The 17993-nt window shown below is 45.1% G+C and overlaps 1 protein-coding gene and 1 pseudogene across 2 annotated transcripts; one reads left to right on the top strand and one right to left on the bottom strand.

Moving 5' to 3' along the window:
• Nucleotides 1-12117, top strand: part of LOC115127573 (thiamin pyrophosphokinase 1-like) — a 59375-nt pseudogene extending 47258 nt beyond the window's left edge.
• A 255-nt stretch (nt 12118-12372) lies between these two features.
• LOC115127575 (protein transport protein Sec61 subunit gamma) lies at nt 12373-15109 on the bottom strand. 2 transcript variants are annotated; one of them, XM_029657184.2, is made up of 4 exons: nt 15002-15109; nt 14175-14278; nt 12966-13068; nt 12373-12542 (listed from the first exon to the last, which is right to left on the bottom strand). In XM_029657184.2, exons 2-4 carry the CDS (start codon nt 14266-14268, stop codon nt 12533-12535), a joined length of 207 nt encoding a protein of 68 aa, XP_029513044.1. In that variant the 5' UTR covers nt 14269-14278; nt 15002-15109; the 3' UTR covers nt 12373-12532. The 2 variants fall into 2 exon arrangements, with proteins under 2 accessions (XP_029513044.1, XP_029513043.1); XM_029657183.2 differs by lacking the exon at nt 15002-15109 and adding an exon at nt 14782-14995.
• Between the last annotated feature and the right edge of the window lie 2884 nt (nt 15110-17993).

Below are 17993 nucleotides of genomic sequence, written 5' to 3'. Positions count from 1 at the left end.
GTATGTAAACAAAGTGGCATAGGTAAAGTGGCTAGTGATACATGTATTACATAAGGATGCAGTAGATGATATAGAGTACAGTATATACGTATACATATGAGATGAATAATGTAGGGTGTGTAAACATTATATTAGGTAGCATTGTTTAAAGTGGCTAGTGATATATTCATTTCCCATCAATTCCCATTATTAAAGTGGCTGGAGTTGAGTCAGTGTGTTGGCAGCAGCCACTCAATGTTAGTGGTGGCTGTTTAACAGTCTGATGGCCTTGAGATAGAAGCTGTTTTTCAGTCTCTCGGTCCCAGCTTTGATGCACCTGTACTGACCTCGCCTTCTGGATGATAGCGGGGTGAACAGGCAGTGGCTCGGGTGGTTGCTGTCCTTGATGATCTTTATGGCCTTCCTGTGACATCGGGTGGTGTAGGTGTCCTGGAGGGCAGGTAGTTTGCCCCCGGTGATGCGTTGTGCAGACCTCACTACCCTCTGGAGAGCCTTACGGTTGTGGGCGGAGCAGTTGCCGTACCAGGCGGTGATACAGCCCGACAGGATGCTCTCGATTGTGCATCTGTAGAAGTTTGTGAGTGCTTTTGGTGATAAGCCAAATTTCTTCAGCCTCCTGAGGTTGAAGAGGCGCTGCTGCGCCTTCTTCACGATGCTGTCTGTTTGGGTGGACCAATTCAGTTTGTCTGTGATGTGTACGCCGAGGAACTTAAAACTTACTACCCTCTCCCCTACTGTTCCATCGATGTGGATAGGGGGGTGTTCCCTCTGCTGTTTCCTGAAGTCCACAATCATCTCCTTAGTTTTGTTGACGTTGAGTGTGAGGTTATTTTCCTGACACCACACTCCGAGAGCCCTCACCTCCTCCCTGTAGGCCGTCTCGTCGTTGTTGGTAATCAAGCCTACCACTGTTGTGTCGTCTGCAAACTTGATGATTGAGTTGGAGGCGTGCGTGGCCACGCAGTCGTGGGTGAACAGGGAGTACAGGAGAGGGCTCAGAACGCACCCTTGTGGGGCCCCAGTGTTGAGGATCAGCGGGGTGGAGATGTTGTTGCCTACCCTCACCACCTGGGGGCGGCCCGTCAGGAAGTCCAGTACCCAGTTGCACAGGGCGGGGTCGAGACCAAGGGTCTCGAGCTTGATGACGAGCTTGGCACTATGGTGTTAAATGCCGAGCTGTAGTCGATGAACAGCATTCTCACATAGGTATTCCTCTTGTCCAGATGGGTTAGGGCAGTGTGCAGTGTGGTTGAGATTGAATCGTCTGTGGACCTATTTGGGCGGTAAGCAAATTGGAGTGGGTCTAGTGTGTCAGGTAGGGTGGAGGTGATATGGTCCTTGACTAGTCTCTCAAAGCACTTCATGATGACGGAAGTGAGTGCTACGTGTCGGTAGTCGTTTCGCTCAGTTACCTTAGCTTTCTTGGGAACAGGAACAATGGTGGCCCTCTTGAAGCATGTGGGAACAACAGACTGGGATAGGGATTGATTGAATATGTCCGTAAACACACCAGCCAGCTGGTCTGCGCATGCTCAGAGGGCGCGGCTGGGGATGCCGTCTGGGCCTGCAGCCTTGCGAGGGTTGACACGTTTAAATGTTTTCCTCACGTCGGCTGCAGTGAAGGAGAGTCCGCATGTTTTAGTTGCGGGCAGTGTCAGTGGCACTGTATTGTCCTCAAAGCGGGCAAAAAAGTTATTTAGTCTGCCTGGGAGCAAGACATCCTGGTCCGTGACGGTGCTGGTTCTCTTTTTGTAATCCGTGATTGACTATAGACCCTGCCACATACGTCTTGTGTCTGAGCCGTTGAATTGAGATTCTATTTTGTCTCTATACTGACGCTTAGCTTGTTTGATTGCCTTGCGGAGGGAATAGTTACACTGTTTGTATTCGGTCATGTTTCCAGTCACCTTGCCCTGATTAAAAGCAGTGGTTCGCTCAATCCACGGTTTCTGGTTTGGGAATGTTTTAATCGTTGCTATGGGAACGACATCTTCAACGCACGTTCTAATGAACTCGCACACCGAATCAGCGTATTCGTCAATGTTGTCGTCTGACGCAATGCGGAACATATCCCAGTCCACGTGATGGAAGCAGTCTTGGAGTGTGGAATCAGATTGGTTGGACCAGCGTTGAACAGACCTCAGCGCGGGAGCTTCTTGTTTTAGTTTCTGTCTGTAGGCAGGGATCAACAAAATGGAGTCGTGGTCAGCTTTTCCGAAAGGAGGGCGGGGCAGGGCCTTATATGCGTCGCGGAAGTTGGAATAGCAATGATCCAAGGTTTTTCCCGCCCTGGTTGCGCAATCGATATGCTGATAAAATTTAGGGAGCCTTGTTTTCAGATTAGCCTTGTTAAAATCCCCAGCTACAATGAATGCAGCCTCCGGATATATGGATTCCAGTTTGCAAAGAGTCAAATAAAGTTTGTTCAGAGCCATCGATGTGTCTGCTTGGGGGGAATATATATGGCTGTGATTATAATCAAAGAGAGTTCCCTTGGTAGATAATGCGGTCTACATTTGATTGTGAGGAATTCTAAATCAGGTGAACAGAAGGACTTGAGTTCCTGTATGTTGTTTTGGCCACACCACGTCTCGTTAACCATAAAGCATACGCCCCCGCCCCTCTTCTTACCAGAAAGATGTTTGTTTCTGTCAGCGCGATGCGTGGAGAAACCAGCTGGCTGCACCGTCTCCGATAGCGTCTCTCCAGTGAGCCATGTTTCCGTGAAGCAAAGAACGTTACAGTCTCTGATGTCCCTCTGGAATGCTACCCTTGCTCGGATTTCATCAACCTTGTTGTCAAGAGACTGGACATTGGCGAGGAGAATGCTAGGGAGTGGTGCACGATGTGCCCGTCACCGGAGTCTAACCAGAAGACCGCTTCGTTTTCCCCTTTTTCGAAGTTGTTTTTTGGGGTCGCCGGCTGGGATCCATTCCGTTGTCCTGGGTGAAAGGCAGAACACAGAGTCCCCTTCGCGAAAGTCATATTCTTGGTCGTACTGATGGTGAGTTGACGCTGCTCTTATGTTCAGTAGTTCTTCTCGACTGTATGTAATGAAACCTAAGATGACCTGGGGTACCAATGTAAGAAATAACACGTAAAAAAAACAAAAAACTGCATCGTTTCCTAGGAACGCGAAGCGAGGCGGCCATCTCTGTCGGAAGTCGAATTATTATAGTGGCTATGCATAGATAATAACAGAGTGGCAGCGGTGTAATGCAAATATAGGTAACCATTTGATTAGATGTTCAGGAGTCTTATGGCTTGGGGGTAGAAGCTGTTTAGAATCCTCTTAGACCTACACTTGGTGCTCCGGGACCGCTTGCCGTGCGGTAGCAGAGAGAACAGTCTATGACTAGGGTGGCTGGAGTCTTTGACCATTTTTAGGGCCTTCCTCTGACACCGCCTGGTATAGAGGTCCTGGATGGCTGGAAGCTTGGCCCCAGTGATGTACTGGGCCGGTCGGCGGCCGAGCAGTTGCCATACCATGCAGTGATGCAACCATGCAGCTGTAGAACCTTTTGAGGATCTGAGGACCCATGCCAAATCAGTCTCCAGTCTCCTGAGGGGGAATAGGTTTTGTTGTGCCCTCTTGATGACTGTCTTGGTGTGCTTGGACCATATTAGTTTGTTGGTGATGTGGACGCCAAGGAACTTGAAGCTCTCAACCTGCTCCACTACAGCCCTGTCGATGAGAATGTGGGCGTGCTCGGTGCATCGGAAAACTTAATGATGGTTTAAGAGTCATGCCTGGCCGTGCAGTCATGAGTGAACAGGGGGTACAGGAGGGGACTGAGCACGCACCCCTGAGGGGCCCCTGTGTTGAGGATCAGCGTGGAGGGTGTGTTGTTACCTACACTTACCACCAGGGGGCGGCCCATCAGGAAGTCCAGGATCCAGTTGCAGAGGGAGGTGTTTAGTCCCAGGGTCTTTATCTTATTGATGAGCTTTGAGGGCACTATAGTGTTGAATGCTGAGCTGTAGTGGTACCTTAGTATTAGTGTGTGCCCAAGAACACTATGGTAGTCTGCTTAACTTGTTATGGCTGCAATCCCCCTATCGGGATAAGTGTCGTCAACAACCGCTGAATTTATATTCATGAAATCACAAGTTTCAATATAGGAAAACACAGCTTAGCCTTTTGTTAATCCACCTGTCGTGTCAGATTTTGAAATGATGCTTTACAGCAAAAGCAATCCAAGCGTTTGTGTAAGTTTATCGATCGCACGACAAAACATTAAGTACACTTAGCATCAGGAAGCTTGGTCACGAAAATCAGAAAGCAATCAAATTAATCGTTTACCTTTGATGATCTTCGGATGTTTTCACTCATGAGACTCCCAGTTACACAACAAATGTTCCTTTTGTTCCATAAAGATTATGTTTATATCCAAAATACCTCCGTTTGTTTGTCGCGTTTTGTTCAGAAATCCACAGGAAAGAGCGGTCACGACAACGCAGACAAAAATTCCAAATAGTTTCCATAATGTCCACAGAAACATGTCAAACGTTTTTTTATAATCAATACTCAAGTTGTTTTTAAAATATATAATCGATAATATTTCAACCGCAAATGCCTTTCACAGTAGGAGGGAAAAGCAATACCTATCCAAATTCTGTTGCGCAAGCAAAACTCATGTGACCACTTGACGCGATGTTATCGTTCTGGCTCATTTTTCAAAATAAAAGCCTGAAACTATGTCTGAAGACTGTTGACACCTTGAGGAAGCGATAGGAAAAGGAATCTGGTTCATATCCCTTTAAATCCAGCAAAGGGAGGCTATGGAACATGGAGTTTTCAAAATAGAAGCCACTTCCTGTTTTGATTTTCCTCAGGGTTTCGCCTGCAATATCAGTTATGTTATACTCACAGACAATATTTTGACAGTTTTGGAAAACTTTAGAGGTTTTCTATCCAATACTAATAATAATATGCATATATTAGAAACTGAGACTGAGGAGCTGGCCATTTACAATGGGCACCTTTTCATCCAAGCTACTCAATACTGCCCCTGCAGCCATAAAAAGTTAAATCATGTTGGGATTTCAGACTCGGACAGGGAGAGGTTCAAAATGTCAGTGAAGAAACTTGCCAGTGGGTCAGCGCATGCTTGCAGTACATATCCTCGTAATCCGTCTGGCCCTGCGGCCTTGAGAATGTTGACCTGTTTAAAGGTTTTACTCACATCAACTGCGGAGAGCGTGATCACACAGTCATCCGGAACAGCTGGTGCTCTCATGCATGTTTCAGTGTAATTTGCCTTGAAGCGAGCATAGTAGTTTAGCTCGTCTAGTAGGCTCGTGTCACTGGGCAGCTCTCGACTGTGCTTCCCTTTGTAGTCTGTAATGGTTTGCAAGCCCTGCCACATCCGACGAGCGTCAGAGCCGGTGTGTGTTTGGATTGGTTAAAGCTAAAATATGTAACTTTTTGGGCAACCTGACTAAAGTCACCCTGATGAAGATAGGTTGTCTGTCGAAACGTTGGTTATTAAATTGTTGCATCTGAGCTCCTAGAGTGTGCGGCTCTCTTTTTCAAGTGCTCTGTTCCGCTAGCCAGCACCTCACCTAAACAGGTGTGTGTTTCTTCGCCTCCAGATACGCATGTACACACACCTAGCAAGAGAGAGGTGTAAGTGTAAGTATCAGACTGTAGTAATAATAGAACAGTGTAGTTCTTCATCCGTCTAGACATGTGTCAGACCTGTTCAGAAAGGTATAAACATGTCCTCCTAACTGCTGAAGTCAAGCAGGACATTTCTCTAATTCTCCTTCTCTGACCTCTCTGCTTTCTCTGTCTCCTTGCTGTCTTTTTATATTCAAGAGAAATGGATATGTTATTATGTACTTTTTCTTTCTCTCTCTTACGCACGCACGCACGCACACACACACACACACACACACACACACACACACACACACACACACACACACACACACACACACACACACACACACACACACACACACACACACACACACACACACACACACACACACACACACACACACACTTGGGTGAATGAATACCTATTTGTATTGTATCTAAAGCTGCAGTATGTACTAATGACTGTCTGGGTTTATTCTCTGCAGGAAAAGAGGGAGGGAGCGGGAGGGAGGGAGCATTTCTTTCCATTTTCTCCTGGACTAAATCAGATGCTGCTGAACTATCTCACTGTCTGACCTTGGCATAGTCTCGCTCTCTCTCTCATTCCATCTCCTGCTCAAGGTCTGAAGAAAGAGAAAAAATAAGAGGGAGGTGAAGTATCCTCAAAGTATGCTCCAGCCGTGCTGTGTCAAGATGAGAGGAAGGGAGGGAAACTGCTGTTGTACAGTTTTATGTCCTTTTAGATCTGAGCTATACAGAGAGTCATGCTGGGAGAGGAAATGAACAGAAAGATACCTGATGTGAAGAACCACACACACACACACACACACACACACACACACACACACACACACACACACACACACACACACACACACACACACACACACACACACACACACACACACACACACACACACACACACACACACACACACACACACACACACACACACACACACACACACAGAGACAGTTACTATCCTCAATTACCCACACAAACAGACTACGGAGCCTGAGGATAGCTTCATTAGTAATCCTCTCCTCAGCCCTGATAACGATCGATGGCAGCCAGTGTTGCTCCAGGGACCGGAATGAGCGCCGCACCTCCACTGATAACAATGAAGCTGTTTGCTGGCTGTAATTGCCTTTTCAGCCCTGAGACCAGAGAAGGTGACCGCTTTAAATACCCATATTTACACTACAAATTACTCTGGAGAGAGGTGAGGAGGAGAGAGGGGGGGAGGTGATGACTCCAAATAGTCTTTGGGGGCGGCTCTAGTGGAATGGCATTTGGGCTGAAATGGAAGTGTCTCTTGCTCTCTCCTCCCTTCTGTTTGAAATCTTATCAGGCGTGGAGCCGTGACTTGAGCTAGCTTAATTAGCCCCAACCTACACTATATATATATACACAAAAGTATGTGGACACCCCTTCAAATTACTGGATTTGGCCATTTCAGCCAAACCCATTGCTGACATGTGTATAAACTCAAGCACACAGCCATGAAATCTCCATAGCCAAACATTAGAATGGCATGACTGAAGAGCTCAGTGACTTTCAATGTGGCACCTTCATAGGATGCCACCTTTCCAACAAGTCAGTTTGTCACGGTTCTGCCCTGCTAGATCTTCCCCGGTCAACTAAGTGCTGCTATTGTGAAGTGGAAACATCTAGGAGCAACAACGGCTCAGCCGAAGTGGCTGCTCACAGAACGGGACCACTGAAGAGCGTAAACATCTTCTGTAACATTCACTAGGGAGTTCCAAACTGCCTCTGGAAGCAAAGTCAGCACAATAACTGTTCATTGGGAGCTTCATGAAATGGGTTTCGATGGCCGAGCAGCTCAATGCCAAGCGTCGGCTGGAGTGATGTAAAGCTTGCCGTCATTGGACTCTAGAACAGTATAAATGCATTCTCTGGAGTGATTAATCACGCTTCACCATCTGGCTGTCTGACGACAAATCTGGGTTTGGCGGATGCAAGGAGAACGCTACCTGACCGAATGCATAGTGTTAACTGTAAAGTTTGGTGGAGGGGGAATAATGGTCTGGGGCTGTTTTTTAAAATTCGGTTTAGGCTCCTTAGTTCCAGTGAAGGGAAATCTTAATGCTACAGCATACAATAACATTCTTTCCTGTTTCAGCATGACAATGCCCCGATGCACAAAGAGAGGTCCATACAGATGGTTTGTCGAGTTCAGTGTGGAAGAACTTGACTGGCCTGCACAGAGCCCTGACCTCAACCCCATCAAACACCTTTGGGATGAATCGCCCAACGTCAGTGCCTGAACTAACAAATGCTCTTGTGGCTGAATGGAAGCAATGTTCCATTGTTCCAACATCTAGGAGAAAGCTATCTAGTGAAGGCTGTTATAGCAGCAAAGGGGGGGTTCCATATGAATATCCATGATTTGGGAATGAGATGTTCAACAAGCAGGTGTCCACATACTTTTGGTCATGTAGTGCTAGGCATTGATAGGGCTGCCCATTACATGTTTGATGGGCTGCGTACGTGCGTGCCTGTGTATTTAAAAAAAATCTTCACCAACAATCCACTGTTCCTCTTTCCACAGTGCAGTACTGCCCCTAGTGGTTAAATTAACTACAACTAGTGTCTTCAGCATAGGTTCTGCAGGGGAACGGTTTGGAGGACTCGCATCATTCACACAACATATGGTATGCCTCTGCCTCAATGTCCTCTATGGCCAATTACTTCCTTTCATTCTTTTCAGGACTGTTTTCACTCCCCATTCATTGCTAATGTAACACCATGGATGTTTACAACAATCACACAAACACAGTGTAACACCATGGATGTTTACAACAATCACACAAACACAGTGTAACACCATGGATGTTTACAACATGCACACAAACACAGTGTAACACCATGGATGTTTACAACATGCACACAAACACAGTGTAACACCATGGATGTTTACAACATGCACACAAACACAGTGTAACACCGTGGATGTTTACAACATGCACACAAACACAGTGTGACATCGTGTGTGACATGTTTTTACAACATGCACACAAACACAGTGTGACATCATGGATGTTTACAACATGCACACAAACACAGTGTGACATCGTGGATGTTTACAACATGCACACAAACACAGTGTGACATCGTGGATGTTTACAACATGCACACAAACACAGTGTGACATCGTGGATGTTTACAACATGCACACAAACACAGTGTGACATCGTGGATGTTTACAACATGCACACAAACACAGTGTGACATCGTGGATGTTTACAACATGCACACAAACACAGTGTGACATCGTGGATGTTTATAACATGCACACAAACACAGTATAACATCATGGATGTTTACAACATGCACACAAACACAGTATAACATCGTGGATGTTTATAACATGCACACAAACACAGTATAACATCGTGGATGTTTACAACATGCACACAAACACAGTGTGACATCGTGGATGTTTACAACATGCACACAAACAGTGTAACATCGTGGATGTTTACAACAATCACACAAACACAGTGTAACATCGTGGATGTTTACAACATGCACACAAACACAGTATAACATCGTGGATGTATACAACATGCACACGAACACAGTATAACATCGTGGATGTTTACAACATGCACACAAACACAGTGTAACACCGTGGATGTTTACAACATGCACACAAACACAGTATAACATCGTGGATGTTTACAACATGCACACAAACACAGTATAACATCGTGGATGTATACAACATGCACACGAACACAGTATAACATCGTGGATGTTTACAACATGCACACAAACACAGGGTGACATCGTGGATGTATACAACATGCACACAAACACAGTGTGACACCGTGGATGTTTACAACATGCACACAAACACAGTGTGACATCGTGGATGTTTACAACATGCACACAAACACAGGGTGACATCGTGGATGTATACAACATGCACACAAACACAGTATAACATCGTGGATGTTTACAACATGCACACAAACACAGTGTGACATCGTGGATGTATACAACATGCACACAAACACAGTGTGACACCGTGGATGTTTACAACATGCACACAAACACAGTGTGACATCGTGGATGTATACAACATGCACACAAACACAGTATAACATTGTGGATGTTTACAACATGCACACAAACACAGTGTGACATCGTGGATGTTTACAACATGCACACAAACACAGTGTGACATCGTGGATGTTTACAACATGCACACAAACACAGTGTAACATCGTGGATGTTTACAACATGCACACAAACAGTGTAACATCGTGGATGTTGACAACATGCACACAAACAGTGTAACATCGTGGATGTTTACAACATGCACACAAACACAGTGTAACATCGTGGATGTATATAACATGCACACAAACAGTGTAACACAGTGGATGTTTACAACACACACAAACAGTGTAACACAGTGGATGTTTACAACACACACAAACAGTGTGACACCGTGGATGTTCTGTTTTTTGAAGCAGGATGGTGTTTGTCAGGCTGATGTGCATTCAGCCGCCTGACATTTGATTTGTTCTCGTTGTTTAGTACCATCCAGGAAACGTGATTATGGTGGACTATTTTTTTTTATATACACATTCAATAACCTAATTTAATATTCTACATGTTTTGTTCTCCTGTCCCAGTAGACTTTTCAAACAAAGTCATTCTGAGATGTTAGTGTTGATGTAGTAGAATCGGATGCGGTTTCAGCCTGTCTGCCAGTAGAATGGGGTTATGAGGTAGAATAACTTTGTCCCCAACAGAATGTGAGGTGAGGTTATTGAAATCACAAGACAATGTTACACAATGGCATAATCCAGGCAGTCCACGTATAACCCATTTTTATATCAACCCTTGAGGTGCAAAGATGCTAAACATATCCTTCATATTAAATAGACGACATGACAATAAGTTAAGTTGTACAATTCATTGAGTTCTGATGGAAGGACAAACGCAACATCTGGCAATACCTGATTTTGCCAAACGAGGTCCCTGTCGACCTAGTCTCAGGACCACCTCATTTAATGACGTCTTCAGTAACCTCCAAGACCGATATCATCACCCTAGCTACAGTCCTCTCACTTTGTTTTGATGTGTCTCCCCGTCAACTTTCGATTGTAATGAATGAAGTCTACACTTATGTAGTGAAGAATATGATTTGATTAATACCAATGGACACATGAAAAGAGAACCTGAAATTCCTCAACTTAAGGCAGCTAGCTCTATGGTGGAAGTCTCTCTTGTCCAGAGGGTTGGCTTTGAGGCATACCAGTTCCCAGTTCTCTTATGCAGCGGTCAAACACAATGCTAGTCTTTGTGTGTGTGAACGCTCTCTGGCCAGATTACCCTCCACCGTTCCCCTGGTCCCAGCGGAGTGCTTTAATACACAGCATGGAGCGGTCTGACTGGACCACCCTGGGGTTACACAGGGACAGACTGTGTGTGTGAACGCTCTCTGGCCAGATTACCCTCCACCGTTCCCCTGGTCCCAGCGGAGTGCTTTAATACACAGCATGGAGCGGTCTGACTGGACCACCCTGGGGTTACACAGGGACAGACTGTGTGTGTGAACGCTCTCTGGCCAGATTACCCTCCACCGTTCCCCTGGTCCCAGCGGAGTGCTTTAATACACAGCATGGAGCGGTCTGACTGGACCACCCTGGGGTTACACAGGGACAGACTGTGTGTGTGAACGCTGTGAACGCATGGAGCTCTGGCCAGATTACCCTCCACCGTTCCCCTGGTCCCAGCGGAGTGCTTTAATACACAGCATGGAGCGGTCTGACTGGACCACCCTGGGGTTACACAGGGACAGACTGTGTGTGTGAACGCTCTCTGGCCAGATTACCCTCCACCGTTCCCCTGGTCCCAGCGGAGTGCTTTAATACACAGCATGGAGCGGTCTGACTGGACCACCCTGGGGTTACACAGGGACAGACTGTGTGTGTGAACGCTCTCTGGCCAGATTACCTCCACCGGGTCCCAGCGGAGTGCTTTAATACACAGCATGGAGCGGTCTGACTGACCACCCTGGGGTTACAGGGACAGACTGTGTGTGTGAACGCTCTCTGGCCAGATTACCCTCCACCGTTCCCCTGGTCCCAGCGGAGTGCTTTAATACACAGCATGGAGCGGTCTGACTGGACCACCCTGGGGTTACACAGGGACAGACTGTGTGTTTGTAAACGGTGGTGTGGTTGCAATGAACCTGCATTACCTCAAGTGTTTTCCCCTATTACCTTGTAGGTTCTGCAGGCTGAGCATGTCTTACTGACTGTGTTATAGACAACCAGGTTCTGCAGGCTGAGCATGTCTTACTGACTGTGTTATAGACAACCAGGTTCTGCAGTTCGGGAGGCTGGTGAGCACGTCCAACACCTACGAGCCAGTCAGCCAGGGAAACCAGAGGAAGCCTGTAACCGTGACTACAGACCAGCCGTTGCTCTGGTGCATGGGCATCTGCAGTGATAAGAAATTACATAATTGACCAGGGTGCTCCACCCTCTGCCAGCATGGGGGGGGGACATACTCTCAATGGTGGATTGTAGGGTGCAAGTTTACAGTTTGGAACCCAGCACCTTAAATCGGGGAGGATGGACTCATAGTAATGGTATCAAACACATGAAACATTGTTTCCATGTGTTTGATACCACTCCATTCCAGACATTATGAGCCATCCTCCCCTCAGCAGCCTCCTGTGATGTACACACAATATACAGCTCATACATAAATCGTCACGCGCAGCTTTTTCTTCAATTTATTAACACAGCCAAATAAACAATGCACACAATGTAAAAACAAAAATCACATCCCTTCATCCCCCCCACCACTATTCCATGTTTCCCCACTGTCTCAGGTCACTGGGTATTGTAGTTCTGTAGTTGTATCACACCTCCAGAGGTTCAGCCGCCCCTGAGAGAGAAGAACAACAGATGAACAGGGCCACAGAGGCTAACTAAGTTTCTCACCCAAAAGTCTACAGTCCTCCACTCTTCCTTCTGATTTGAAATAGAGCATGTGTAATGCATTCAATCAAATCCAAGTGCTGGAAAACAGCAGTATGTTTGATATTAATGCAGACCTGTCATCCAAGGCCTTACTACATGCATCTATGCACATCATACCTTGATTACATTAAAGATTTTGGATGCTTGTAGATTGGTAACACTAGTGCACCTTAGCTAAATCACCCAATTTCAACACTAACCTACAAAGCCAAATGGACTTAAATGGTGTTTTCTCCCAATAATGTACATAATAAAGTACTGACTACTGTCTGACTCCTGGTGTGTGTCATGCAGTCTAGTCCTATGTTGAAGGTGTGGTCCTACTTACACAATGATGTTGTTGATGGGGATGTGGATGAGCTTGACAAAGAACCCAATGAAGCCCATGATGGCAAACCCAATCGCTGTTGCCATGGCGATCTTCTGGAATTCTAGAAATGATCAGAAGAGATGGTACAATTAGAAACTTTCAAATAAAAGAGCCGCACTCTTGGAGCTCAGATGCAAAAATGTAATACCAACGTTTCGACAGCCAAGCTGTCTTCATCAGGGTATAATCACAAACACTGCGGCATGACTCGTTTATATAGTGTCAAAAGACACAGGTGTCTGTAATCATGGCCAGGAGTGGCCTAATATCATTGGTTAATAATCAAATATTAAAATGTCATACAAAGAACAGCATACAAACAAATGGATAGCATACGATCATAGATTAATTTGACTATACAAGTTTACACACAATTACAATGGCAAAGTCACAATAATCACAAGAATGGCTTCAGATCAAAGTCTACGTTGAGACCGAAAGGCGCAAGGGTCTTTATATTAAAGATCCAGGCAGCCTCTCGTTTTAACAATACATTATCAAGGTCACCCCCTCTCCTAGGGAGGGTGACATGTTCAATGCCAATATAACGCAGAGACGAAATCGAGTGGCCTGCCTCCAAGAAGTGGGCCGCAACTGGATAAGTAAAGTTTTTACACCTAATGGTGCTACGATGCTCTGAGATACGTACTTTTAATTCGCGCAATTAGAATCTTTCACAGACAACAGCAGAAAAAGCAGACAGAGCTTCACAACAGTCTTCTTGATCAATGTGTTGTTGTTTACATCAAGGGTTTGAAAATAGAAACAGGCCTCTGCTCCATTCACCAAATGTCATGCTAAAAGAGATTATATCTGAAGCTGTGATTGTGGTCATATAAAGTCAACACTGAAGATTCAATCGGTGATTCATCATCAGTGCTATCCATCGACTAATAATGCTCTGTAGTTGCTCAGCTATGCAACGTTGCAGTCAGTTAACTTGCTACCCAAGTAACCATTTTGACAATCACCTGTGCAATGATTTTATGCTTTTGAGAGTGTAACCTCACTCAGCAGACAGTGAACTGACAGAAGATAAGATCCTAAAACAGGATAGCAGATGTCAGTGGTTTAGAACCTAAAACAGGAAGTCAGTGGTTTACTTATTCAAGTGTATAAGTAAACCACTGACATATAAAGGAAGAGCTGGGTGACTGATAACCATACCTTTCCTGTCTGGTTTGGTGCACCTCTTAACGAGCCTTATGGAGTCCTTGACGAACTGCCGACTGGGCTCAACGAACTGCATAACCTGGTCCATGATGGTTCGTCTGGGGAGCAAACAAGTCCGACAGACAAGGGTTAGTTAGCTAAGGTCCATCACTAGCTACACGTCTCTTCATCCCTCACAATGTCCGATGTATAATAAAGTGTTCAGTTACGGGTCTGTCCATAAATTCTTAAACATTTAGGCCTGGCTTATAATGTGTTAGCTGAGTTTTTGGTCCATTTTCTGTGTGGGTGCACGAATAAACCTGATACTGTAGCTAACGTTAACTAGCTAGTTAGCTACATTAGGTAGTTAACTGGTGTCGATGGCAACCATAGACTAAGAAGATTTCACAACGAAACACTAGGTTGAGCAATCAAGACAGACATTGCTTTCTAATTTCAATGTTGCACTGAACGCCTCAAGATTGTTTGGTTATTTACCAGCAAAACAATCTAGCCAGCTACAGTAGTCAGGCGCCACAATGAAAGAAGACGTAGGTATATACCATTATAACAGTTTGGCCACTAAACTAGAATAATTCTTTAAAATTTAGTTTCTTACCCGAGCTATGTTACTATATCAACGCGTCCAAACGAATATCTCTGAGAATAAATAGATGAAGTAGCTAAGAGGAGCCACGTCGCTTTCGGAAGCTTTTTACAATCTAGATGACGTAAAATTCGGATGCACATGCGTGAGTGCAGAGAGCAAGAGGCAAAACAAATCTGGCCACGAAAATAAGATCAAATCGCATGCGCCGAATACAACAGGTAGACCTTACAGTGAAAGAAGGAGGGGGGGGGGACGACGACGACGACGACGACGATGCTGTTTAGAAGCCTCCTCGACCTGGACTCCCAGAGAGGGGGGCCAGACCCCCGTAGAGGGGTGCCTACCTCACCACCCACAGCCACCAGGGGGCACCAGTACATCCAGCTAGCTCCCTTCAGAGGGCCAGAGAGGGATGGGGCCGCCCCAGAGAGGGTGGGGGTGTCCCCCGGAGAGGGGGGTACACCTCAACACCCATGCAGCGCCACTACATCCACCCTGCTCTCTTCACCAGGAAAAGAGGGGGGAGACAGCCACAGAGGGATGGGACAAACCAGGGAGACGGGGCTGACCGCCAGAGAGAGGGCCCACCCCCTGTCCGTGGCCACCAGGGGATGCTACTAAACTCACCCAGAGAGGGCTGGGACCAACCCAGGGAGCCGGAGCCAATCCCAGGACAGCAGGCACTAACTCCGCCATGGTTCGTTCGAGAGCCTATAGGGTAATAAATGGCGTTTTTGTATTATTTTTATAAATGATTGTCGAAAATGACTTATTTGGTAAATACAAAAATAAGTTTTGTACTACAGTTTACATACACTTTGGCCAATACATTTCAAGTTTTTCACAATTCCTGACATGTAATCCTAGTAAAAATGTGAAATGTTAGAATAACAGTAGAGAGAAGGATTTATTTCAGCTTTTATTTCTTTCATCGCATTCCCAGTGGGTCAGAAGTTTACATACACTTAATGAGTATTTGGTAGCATTGCCTTTAAATTGTTTAACTTAGGTCAAATGTTTCAGGTAGCCTTACACACTCTTCCCACAATAAGTTGGGTGAATTTTGGCCCATTCCTCCTGACAGAGGTGGTGTAACTGAGTCAGGTTTGTAGGCCTCCTTGCTTGTGATGGCCACTCCAATACCTTGACTTTGTTGTCCTTAAGCCATTTTGCTACAACTATGGAAATATGCTTGGGGTCATTGTTGATTTGGAAGACCCATTTGCGACCAAGCTTTAACTTCCTGACTGATGTCTTGAGATGTGGCTTCAATATATACACATAATTTCCCCCCCTCATGATGCCATCTATTTTGAGAAGTGCACCAGGCCCCCCTGCAGCAAAGCACCCCCACAACATGATGCTGCCACCCCCGTGCTTCATGGTTGGGTTGGTGTTCTTCGGCTTGCAAGCCCCCCCCCCCCCCCTTTTCCTCCAAACATAACAATGGTCATTATGGCCAAACAGTTCTATTTTTGTTTCATCAGACCAGAGGACATTTCTCCAAAAAGTATGATCTTTGTCCCCATGTGCAGTTGCAAACCGTAGTCTGGCTTTTTTATGGTGGTTTTGGAGCAGTGGCTTCTTCCTTGCTGAGTGGCCTTTCAGGTTATGTCGATATAGGGCTCATTTTACTGTGGATATAGATACTTTTGTATCTGTTTCCTCCAGCATGTTCACAAGGTCCTTTGCTGTTGTTCTGGGATTGAGTTGCACTTTCGCACCAACGTACGTTCATCTCTAGGAGACAGAACCATTGCCTGAGCGGTATGACGGCTGCGTGGTCCCATGGTGTTTATACTTGCTTACTGTTGTTTATACAGATGAACGTGGTACATTCAGGTGTTTGGAAATTGCTCCCAAGGATGAACCAGACTTGTGGAGGTCAACATTTATTTTGAGGTTTTGGCTGATTTCTTTTGATTTTCCCATGATGTCAAGCAAATGAAGCACTGAGTTTGAAGGTGGGTCTTGAAATACATCCACAGGTACACCTACAATTGACTCAAATCATGTCAAATAGCCTATCAGAAGCTTCTAAAGCCATGACATTTTCTGGAATTTTCCAAGCTGTTTAAACATAGTCAACCTAGTGTATGTAAACTTCTGACCCACTGTAATGTAAGCAATTATTGTAAGCAATTATTGGAAAAATTCATGCACAAAGTAGATGTCCTCAATGACTTGCCACAACTATAGTTTGTTAACAAGAAATTTGTGGAGTGGTTGAAAAATGAGTTTTAATGACTCAAACCTTAGTGTATGTCAACGTCAGACTTCAACTGTATGAGATAATCTTCACCAGCTAACATCACATTTCATGATGGGGCGGCAGGGTAGGCTAGTGGTTAGAGCGTTGGACTAGTAACCGGAAGGTTGCAAGTTCAAACCCCTGAGCTGACAAGGTACAAATCTGTCGTTCTGCCCCTGAACAGGCAGTAAACCTACTGTTCCTAGGCCATCATTGAAAATAAGAATTTGTTCTTAACTGACTTGCCAAGGTAAATAAAATAAACATTTATATTTTAGTTATTTAGCAGACGCTCTGGTAATATTTTACTAAATACATATACTGGGACATCTTTTAGCATTTTCCTCACAGTAACACACATTTTCAAGCTTTTTAGTCTTATTACACCAATTATTTACAGGATCGATGGGTCACCAGCGTAGGCTAATGTGATTAGCATGAGGTTGTAAGTAACAAGAACATTTCCCACGACATAGACATATCTGATATGGGCAGAAAGCTTAAATTCTTGTTAAATCAAATCATAAAACAATTGTCACATACACATGGTTAGCAGATGTTAATGCGAGTGTAGCAAAATGCTTGTGCTTCTAGTTCTGACCATGCAGTAATATCTAACAAGTAATCTAACCTAACAATTTCACAACAACTACCTTATACTCTGAGGTCATTAAAGATCCTATGGCACTTATCGTAAGAGTAGGGGTGTTAACCCCGGTGTCCTGGCTAAATTCCCAATCTGGCCCTCAAACCATCACGGTCACCTAATAATCCCCAGTTTACAATTGGCTCATTCATCCCCCTCCTCTCCCCTGTAACTATTCCCTAGGTCGTTGCTGCAAATGAGAACGTGTTCTCAGTCAACTTACCTGGTAAAATAACAGATACATAAAAATAAAAAAATACACACAAGTGTAAAGGAATGAATAAGAATATGTACATAAAAAAATCTGAATGAGCGATGGCCGAA

This window comes from Oncorhynchus nerka, linkage group LG6 (genome assembly GCF_034236695.1).
Source record: "Oncorhynchus nerka isolate Pitt River linkage group LG6, Oner_Uvic_2.0, whole genome shotgun sequence".
In the NCBI taxonomy this organism is placed as follows: Eukaryota; Metazoa; Chordata; class Actinopteri; order Salmoniformes; family Salmonidae; genus Oncorhynchus; species Oncorhynchus nerka.
The sequence above is the reverse complement of the archived record's forward strand: the minus strand, read 5'-3'. Positions and strand labels throughout refer to the sequence as shown.

What these genes read in the sequence shown, in the direction of transcription:
- LOC115127575 (XM_029657184.2), bottom strand. Translation starts at nt 14,268, where the DNA reads ATGGACCAGGTTATGCAGTTCGTTGAGCCCAGTCGGCAGTTCGTCAAG. An exon ending in CACCAAACCAGACAGGAAAG is followed by an intron (nt 13,069 to 14,174) that starts GTATGGTTATCA and finishes GATCATTTCTAG; the next exon opens with AATTCCAGAAGATCGCCATG.